The sequence below is a fragment of the Ranitomeya imitator genome, chromosome 6 (genome assembly GCF_032444005.1).
Source record: "Ranitomeya imitator isolate aRanImi1 chromosome 6, aRanImi1.pri, whole genome shotgun sequence".
Taxonomy (NCBI): Eukaryota; Metazoa; Chordata; class Amphibia; order Anura; family Dendrobatidae; genus Ranitomeya; species Ranitomeya imitator.
The window spans coordinates 377,538,232-377,547,507 of NC_091287.1; the positions used below are offsets into that span (position 1 = coordinate 377,538,232).

General features: G+C 42.5%; 2 protein-coding genes across 2 annotated transcripts; one reads left to right on the forward strand and one right to left on the reverse strand.

Moving 5' to 3' along the window:
* Positions 1 to 740: 740 nt before the first annotated feature.
* Positions 741 to 1,952, forward strand: LOC138641419 (uncharacterized). The gene is made up of 3 exons (XM_069728948.1): positions 741 to 991; positions 1,069 to 1,219; positions 1,303 to 1,952. The coding sequence occupies exons 1-3, from the start codon at positions 859 to 861 to the stop codon at positions 1,781 to 1,783; spliced, it is 765 nt and encodes a 254-aa protein (XP_069585049.1). The 5' UTR covers positions 741 to 858; the 3' UTR covers positions 1,784 to 1,952.
* Positions 1,953 to 2,502: 550 nt separating this feature from the next.
* Positions 2,503 to 7,816, reverse strand: LOC138643388 (uncharacterized). Its single transcript, XM_069732305.1, has 4 exons — positions 7,708 to 7,816; positions 4,655 to 4,752; positions 4,431 to 4,577; positions 2,503 to 3,421 (listed from the first exon to the last, which is right to left on the reverse strand). The coding sequence occupies exons 2-4, from the start codon at positions 4,726 to 4,728 to the stop codon at positions 2,503 to 2,505; spliced, it is 1,140 nt and encodes a 379-aa protein (XP_069588406.1). The 5' UTR covers positions 4,729 to 4,752; positions 7,708 to 7,816.
* Between the last annotated feature and the right edge of the window lie 1,460 nt (positions 7,817 to 9,276).

The window sequence follows — 9,276 nt, forward strand, 5'->3', positions numbered from 1 at the left end:
TTACTTATGGTAGGCCTTGTTATATTGGTCCCAGCTCTCTGCAGTTCATTCACTAGGTCCCCCTGCGTGGTTCTGGGATTTTTGCTCACCGTTCTTGTGATCATTCTGACCCCACGGGGTGGGATTTTGCGTGGAGCCCCAGATCGAGGGAGATTATCAGTGGTCTTGTATGTCTTCCATTTTCTAACTATTGCTCCCACTGTTGATTTCTTCACTCCAAGCTGGTTGGCTATTGCAGATTCAGTCTTCCCAGCCTGGTGCAGGGCTACAATTTTGTTTCTGGTGTCCTTTGACAGCTCTTTGGTCTTCACCATAGTGGAGTTTGGAGTCAGACTGTTTGAGGGTGTGCACAGGTGTCTTTTTATACTGATAACAAGTTTAAACAGGTGCCATTACTACAGGTAATGAGTGGAGGAAAGGAGACTCTTAAAGAGGAAGTTACAGGTCTGTGAGAGCCAGAAATCTTGATTGTTTGTTTCTGACCAAATACTTATTTTTTACCATAATATGCAAATAAAATGATTAAAAAAAACAGACAATGTGATTTTCTGGATTTTTTTTTCTCAGTTTGTCTCCCATAGTTGAGGTCTACCTATGATGTAAATTACAGACGCCTCTCATCTTTTTAAGTGGTGGAACTTGCACTATTACTGACTGACTAAATACTTTTTTGCCCCACTGTATATATATATATATATATATATATATATATATATATATATATATATATATATATATATATATATAATCACATGTCGGTGTGTCTACAATGTCTAAAAAAATTTTTTTTGATTAGTCCTTTTTTTAATCTGAGGAAGGTTTTTAATTACATTTTGTTATCCATTATAGATAAGGGACATGCCCGCCATATGGGACCCGGCCGATGAGGCATACAAAGATAAATATGCACGTGAAAATTGCTGGACGAGGATTGTACGTGACCTCTATCCGCATTATGACGGCTACAACTGTACCCTGCAGCTGCAAATTAGTAAGTATTATTTTTACACCTTGCATAAAAATTTTTTTTCAAGGGAATGTAATGATCATATTATTTTATTCTTTTAGGTAAAGAGGTCAGACAGCGATGGCGCTCAGTGCGAGACCGCTTCCAAAAAATTCTGACCAGCCAGTCCAAAAGCGGGTCTTCCCCGGTCAAAGGGAACTTTAGCTTGTATGAGGAGCTAACTTTCTTGCTCACCAGCAAGACTTTGAGGAGGTGATTTGTTAAAAATAACGTGAATGCAGTAATGATGAATATAATGTAATGTATCAATCTTAAAAATTCCTTTTTTTTCACAGCACTGAAGGGAACATTCAAGCTCCTGACCCCGTAGAGGACTCAGCACAAGATACATCAGAGTCAGCAGATGACGCATCTGCTTTGGGCTCAACAGACTCTATCCCTGTTGTCGCAGGCACTTCGGGAATATGTTCCAGTTCAGCATCTTCGGCTGACCAAAGTGATGTGCCAAGAACCCAAGGAACCTCTGTCGTTCCGGTGCCAATAACCGTCCCACCCCCCAAAAAAAAATTAAACAAAAAAAAAGAAGATAAAACCACAAAAAGGGTCAATGAGACCATTGATCTTCTGAACAAATCGGCCAAAGAGGATTATCTTGATCTTTTTGGGTTTACTATAGCCAACAAGGCACGGTTATTGGCACCGGAAAGACTGAGCAAATTTATGAGCTCTGTCCATGCCCTTTTGGACGCGTTCGAGGAACCTGCACCAATTGCCCCCCTAGCAGACATTGTAACAGGTATCACATGGAGTGTGTGACCTCCACCTCCACCACCACCACCACCGCCACTGCAGCATGACCAACGGTATCACCGGCCTACCAGCCAGTACTACGCTGATACCAACTCTGACCACTTTGTATTTGGCCCAGAGTATACTATGTTACAATAATGATGTTCCATTATATTCTGTCACACTATTTTTTTGTTTTAATACCCATACCCGACAAGTTTGTTCTGAAAATCAACTCGTGCTATAAAATTGTGATTTAGTTAAAAAATAATTAATAAAAGAATGAAGTTTAACAAAGCAATGACTACTTTTTTCATACCTTTTTTTATGATTTATTTAAGGATTTTCACCATCCCATAGCGTATTTTTAAAACTGTATTTACTAAACTCCCTACAATTTGCCTTTTCTTTATTCTACAATAACATTTCTTTGACCTATAGAATATACGACGAAAAACATATCTTTCTAGGCCTACAATTAATGACTGGGCCCTGATGAAGCCACTATGGTAGCAATCTGTTCACGGGACCACACACACACAGCAATTGGCCCTCAGTATTACATTATCTCTTTTCCCCATTACTCATAATTAGACTGAAATGAAAAAAATAACGTATAATTCGAAATAAAGCAAAAAATAGTAATATTATTAAGTTTTTTAATAATTTAAAAGAAAATACAAATTTTTTTCCCATAAAAAGTGTAAAATGTTTCTTTGTCTTCAATTTAATTTTCAGTGTTCGGGTTAGTTTTCATCCATCCTCTGCTGGTCCGGCTGCACATCAGCGACACAGGAGTATTGCCAGTGCACGGCACCTTCTGGACTCATAAAGTAGTCAGTGAAGGTTTCTCTCACACACACACCGGAGCTGGATGGTCTTCCTAGACCCACGTTGACCACTGGATTAAATACAGGCTGCTGGTGCTCCACATCTATGTCAATGCTGTAGTCACGAGCATAGTTGTGGAGCACACAGCAAGTCTTAATCACAGTGTCAACGGTGTCAGTATCAAGCTGGATGGGTGTGTGAAAGATCCTCCACTGACTACTCATGATTCCAAAGGTGCATTCCACATATCTTCGTGCACGACTCAGCCGATAATTAAAAATCCTCCGTCGGGCATCCAGTCCCCTTCGTGGGTATGGGCGCAGCAGGTTAGTCGTTAAAGCAAAGGCCTCATCCGATACCATCACAAAGGGTACTGGATGTGTGGAACCCGGCAAAGGTCTTGGGGCTGGGAGCGTTCCGCCATCTTGAAGAATTTGCATCCCAATCTGTGACGTTCGCAACACCCGAGAATCCCCAGTACTACCATAGGCACCAACGTCAATGGCAACAAATTTGTAATGGGCATCAGCCACTGCCATCAGGACCACTGAAAAATACTTCTTATAATTAAAGAAGCGTGATCCTGATCGTGGGGGCTGCTGAACCCTTACATGTTTACCATCGACTGCACCCATGCAGTTTGGGAAATTGGCCACAGACTGAAAGCCTGCTGCAACCTGCAGCCAAGTCTCCTCGGTTGGGGAAGGCATCACCATGGGCTGCAACTTCTGCCAGATGACGGTACATGTGCACCTCACAATTTGAGAGATGGTAGATTTACCAACCCTAAATTGGAGGTGCAGGGATGTATAGCTCTCTCCTGTGGCCAAAAATCTGAAGGGAAAAGAAAAGATTATTAGTAATGTCACCCTCTTGTTAAAGGAAACCTGCCAGCAGTTATGGCCGCTATATCACCGCCTTTCTGTTTTTTCAAGAATATCTTCCAATGCTGCCTCCCCAGTCACACTTCCCCAGTCTATGTAACAATGCAGTAGATTGGTCGGTGTTCAACATGTTCAATAGCAGCAAAAACTACTGACAGGTTTGTTTCACATGTCACAATACTAACGGTAAGTACTAATTGACCAGTGATATCTGTGTACAGGTGTGTAAATGTGTCAGACATTAGTAACACATGGATGGCCACCATGGACGAAGAAAAGCGCTGGTCACCAGCAGCAGGTGATGAAGAGTGCTGAGCCGGGGAGAATAACGCGATCCTCTTCATCACCTTCCGCTGTTGAACATCACTTTTCTTTTGTAGTGGCCATCCATGTGTGTATGTGTTTGTGTACCATGGGCCCGGAAAATCTAAAAACAAAACAAAACCAAAAATGTACATAACACCTAGCTGACCTGTGCGTACACCCAAACATTGGACCGGGATCACACACACAGCGAGATACGGCCGAGTCTCACAGGTGAAATTACTCCTCTTGCGTCTGGACTCCAGAGCGGAGCGTGCACCCGCACAGCAACACATGGAGCTGCACGCTCCGCTCATGAGTGCCGGTGCCAGAGGTGGGATTTCACCGGCGAGACTCGGACGTATATCACGTATGTGTGATCCCAGCCTTCAAAGGGAACTTGTCCCCACCAAAATCGAGGGTGAGGTAAGACCACCAGCATCAGGGGCTTACCTACAGCATTCAAGAATGATGTAGATAAGCCCCTGATGCCGGTGGCCTTAGCTCGGCGTTGATTTTGGGGGGACAGGTTCCCTTTAAATGGTCATCTGTCAGTGTCTCCAGGACATGGGAAAACTTTCACCACACATACCGGAGACATTGACGTGTCAAAGATGACTTATGACAGACAAAACAAAAAATTCAAAAATACTTACCGCAAGGTGATGAGCAGCCTTTTCTCAGCAGAGATGGACTTCCGCATCACAGTGTCCTCGTATGTCAGCTCAGCACGGACTACCGAAAGAAGTTGATCAAAAGCTGGTATGCTGAGCCGACAAAACGCTGTGAATTTATCTGGATATCTGGAAAAAAGGAGTAAAAAGGTTCGGTCAGACATGGATAAATTTACAGGAAGTCATTTCACATAAGAAAAACTTACCTCCTCAAATCTTGATATAGAACATGAAAATGTCCCTTCATAGTTCTTTCTTCCACTATTGGGTGTACCCACATTTTTCTTCTTCTTCTGGTCTGCGACTGTAGGAAAAATATGCGTTACTGCACAACACAGTCAAAAAAAGAGAGCTGCAATATTATTGTACACATGGTGTAGCTTAGGCTTCTTTCACACTTCTGTCGGTAGATGCCCGTCACAAATCATCGGCACAATGTACGGACGAAAGTTTGCGCTTAGTGTGAGAGCGATATTTCCTGCTAGGCATGCGCAGTCTGAAACAGTGGATGCAACGGACAGAAAATAGTTCCCTTGAACATTTTTCAAAGAAAACGGTCTGCCAAAACCCGACGCATCCAGTGCACGACGGACGCAACGTGTGGCCATACATCACGATCTATCGGCAATACAAGTCTATGGTAAAGAAACGCATCCTGCGGGCACATTTGCAGGATGCATTTTCTTCCCAAAAGGACGCATTGTGAGGGGTAAAAAAAAGGAAATGTGCAAGTAGCCAAGGCTTCTTTCACACATCCGTCAGTACGCAGCTGTCGCTAAGCATCAGCGCAACGTACCGACGCATGTTGTGCAAAATCTGTGCAACGTGGGCAGCAGACGCAGTATTTCAACACGTCTGCAGCCCATAGTTAAGTCCGAGGGAGGAGGGGCTGTAGTTCCGGTAGTGTCTGCGCACTTTATTGCAGGACCCGACGTACGAAAAAGTGTTCCCTTGAACATTTTTTTGCTACGACGGCCTACCAAATACCAATGCATCCAGTGCACGACGTGTGGAACATGTGTCCATACATTGCAATGCGTCGGTAATACAAGTCTATGGTGAAAAAAACGCATCCTGTGGGCAACATTGCAGGATGCGTTTTTTCCACAGAACGAAGCATTGCAACGCTTGCCAAAAGCCGGAAATGTGAAAGTAGCCTTAGGCTTCTTTCACACTTCAGTCTTTTGGCATCAGTCTGAAACCGCCATTTTCCTCAAATAGGATCCGCCATTTTTTTTTAACGGATCCACTATTTTGCCATAGACATACATTAGCGACGGATTGTGGCGGATGGTCGTCCGTTCCATCCGTCATGTGACGGATCCGTCGAGATTTGGCGTACGTCATCTAGACATTGACGGACATTACAACGTTTTTTGTCTGCGCCGAAATGGCGGTTCACGACGGATCCGTCGCGTCCGCCATTCAATAGAATGGCCGCCTATGGGCGACGGATCCATCACGACCGTCATTTCGGCAGATCCGTCGCCCCAATCCGCATTTTCAATTGCGCATGCTCCAAAAAGTAGATACTTTTCCCAGACAACCCCCAAGTATCTGATCCGTCTAAAAAACGGATCAGTTAGAACCGTTTTCTCAACAATTGTGACGGATCCGTCGATCCGTCACTATGTCGGAGCTGACTGACGCCAAACAACTGAAGTGTGAAAGAAGCCTTACCTGCAATCTTTGCTGATTCAGATACTCCAGTAAAACCCCAAGCATCTGGAGGCGCTGTGGCCTGCGTATCCGGACAGAAGTTTCAACATGCTGTTCTGTATGCGATGTGCTACGTTCCTCATTACCAGCACTCATGGTGAAGCTTGTCAGAAAGTGGTTATGGCTTTACAAAATGGAGGTTGGACTAGGAAATGACATCATGGACATATTTTTTTTTTTTTAATTTTATTATTTTAGCTTTAATAAAAAAAAGCTTACAAAACTGCATGAAAAAATGCATAAAAAACGCATTACAAACGCACAAAAAACGCACTTCAAAACTGCACCAAAACTGCACCAAAACTGCACTAAAAAAACGCATAAAAAACGCATAAAAAACGCATGAATTGTCAGCTGCGTTTTCTGCCAGAAGACGCAGATTTTGTGCAGATTTTGTGCAGAAAATTCTGCACCAAATCTGCATCGTGTGCACACAGCCTTATACTGCTGAACAAAAAGTGCAATAAAATGTGATCAAAAAGACGGATATAAATAAACATGGTACCGCTGAAAACGTCACCTTGTCCCGCAAAAAAAAGCCACAATACAGCATCATTAGCAGAAAAATAAAAAGAGTTATAGCTCTCAGAATAAAGTGATGCAAAAACAATTATTTTTTTATAAAATAGCTTTTATTGTGTAAAAGCGCCAAAACATAAAAAAATGATATAAATGAGGTATCGCTGTAATCGTACTGACCCAAAGAATAGAGTTGCTTGATCAATTTTACCACACACGGAACGGTATAAACGCATCCCCCCCCCTAAAAGAAATTCAGGAATTGCTGATTTTTGTTCATTCTGCCTCCCAAAAATCGGAATAAAAAGCGATCAAAAAATGTCATGTGCCTGAAAATGATACCAATAAAAACGTCAACTCGCTCCACAAATAAACAAGACCTCACATGACTCTGTAGGCCAAAATATGGATAAATTATAGCTCTCCAAATGTGGTGATGTAAAAACTATTTTTTGCAATAAAAAACGTCTCTTAACGTGTGACAGCTGCCAAACATAAAAACCCGCTATAAAAACCCACTATAAATAGTAAATCAAACCCCCCTTTATCACCCCCTTAGTTAGGGAAAAATAATAAAATTTAAAAAATGTATTTATCTCCATTTTTCCATTAGGGTTAGGGTTGGGACTAACGTTAGGGTTAGGGTTGGGGCTAAAGTTAGGGTTAGGTTTGGGGCTAAAGTTTGGGTTTGGATTATGTATATGGTTGGGGTTAGGGTTGGGATTAGGGGTGTGACAGGGTTAGGGGTGTGGTTAGAGTTATGGTTAGGGTTGAGATTAGGGTTGGTTTTAGAATTAGGGTGTGTTGGAGTTAGGGGTGTGGTCAGGGTTATGGTTATGGCTGATATTAGGGTTAGGGGTGTGGTTAGGATTAGGCTTAGGGGTGCGTTGGGGTTAGGGTTGGAGTTAGAATTGGGGGATTTTCTCTGTTTAGGCACATCAGGGGCTCTCCAAACGCGACATGGCGTCCGATCTCAATTCCAGCCAATTCTGCGTTGAAAATGTAAAATGGTGCTCCTTACCTTCAGAGCTCTGCCGTGCGCCCGAACAGTGGTTTACCCCCACACATGGGGTATCAGCGTACTCAGGACAAATTGTACAACAACTTTTGGCATCCAATTTCTTCTCTTACCCTTGGGAAAATAAAAAATTGGGGGCGAAAAGATAATTTTTGTGAAAAAATATGATTTTTTATTTTTACGGCTCTGCATTATAAACTTCTGTGAAGCACTTGGTGGGTCAAAGTGCTCACCACACATCTAGATAAGTTCCTTAGGGGGTCTACTTTCCAAAATGGTGTCACTTGTGGGGGATTTCAATGTTTCGGTACATCAGGGGCTCTGCAAATGCAACGTGACACCCACAGACCATTCCATCAAAGTCTGCATTGCAAAACAGCACTCCTTCCCTTCCAAGCTCTGCCATGTGCCCAAATGGTGGTTCCCCCCACATATGGGGTATTAGCGTACTCAGGACAAATTGGACAACAACTTTTGTAGTCCAATTTCTCCTGTTACCCTTGGGAAAATAAAAAATTGTGGGCTAAAAAGATCATTTTGTGGCAAAAAAAAATGATTTTTTAATTTTCACGGCTCTATATTCTAAACTTTAGTGAAACAATTGGGGGTTCAAAGTGCTCACCACACATCTAAATAAGTTCCTTAGGGGGTCTACTTTCCAAAATGGAGTCACTTGTTGGGGGTTTCCACTATTTAGGCACATCAGGGGCTCTCCAAACGCGACATGGTGTCCGATCTCAATTCCAGCCAATTTTGCATTGAAAAGTCAAACGGCGCTCCTTCCCTTCCGAGCTCTGCCATGCGCCCAAACAGTGGTTTACCCTCACATATGCGGTATCAGCGTACTCAGGACAAATTGCACAACAACATTTGGGGCCTAATTTCTCCTGTTACCCTTGGGAAAATAACAAATTTGGGTCGAAAAGATAATTTTTGTGAAAAAAATGATTTTTTTTTACGGCTCTACATTATAAACTTCAGTGAAGCACTTGGGGTTTCAAAGTGCTCACCACACATCTAGATTAGTTCCTTAGGGGGTCTACTTTCCAAAATGGTGTCACTTGTGTGGAGTTTCCACTGTTTAGGCATATCAGAGGCTCTCCAAACGCGACATGGTATCCGATCTCAACTCCAGCAAATTTTGCATTGAAAAGTCAAATGGCGCTCCTTCCCTTCCTTACCCCCACATATGGGGTATCAGCGTACTCCAGACAAATTGTACAACGACTTTTGTGGTCCAATTTCTCCTGTTACCCTTGGTAAAATAAAACAAATTGGATCTAAAGTAAAAAATGTGTGAAATTCCTGTGAAGCACCTGAAGGGTTAATAAACTTCTTGAATGTGGTTTTGAGCACCTTGAGGGGTGCAGTTTTTAGAATAGTGTCACTTTTGGGCATTTTTTGTCATATAGGCCCTTCAAAGTCACTTCAAGTATGAGGTGGTCCCTAAAAAAAAATGGTTTTTCAAATTTTGTTGTAAAAATTAGAAATCGCTGGTCATCTTTTAACCCTTATAACTTCCTAAAAAAAATTATGTTTCCAAAATTGTGCTAATGTAAAGCAGACATATGG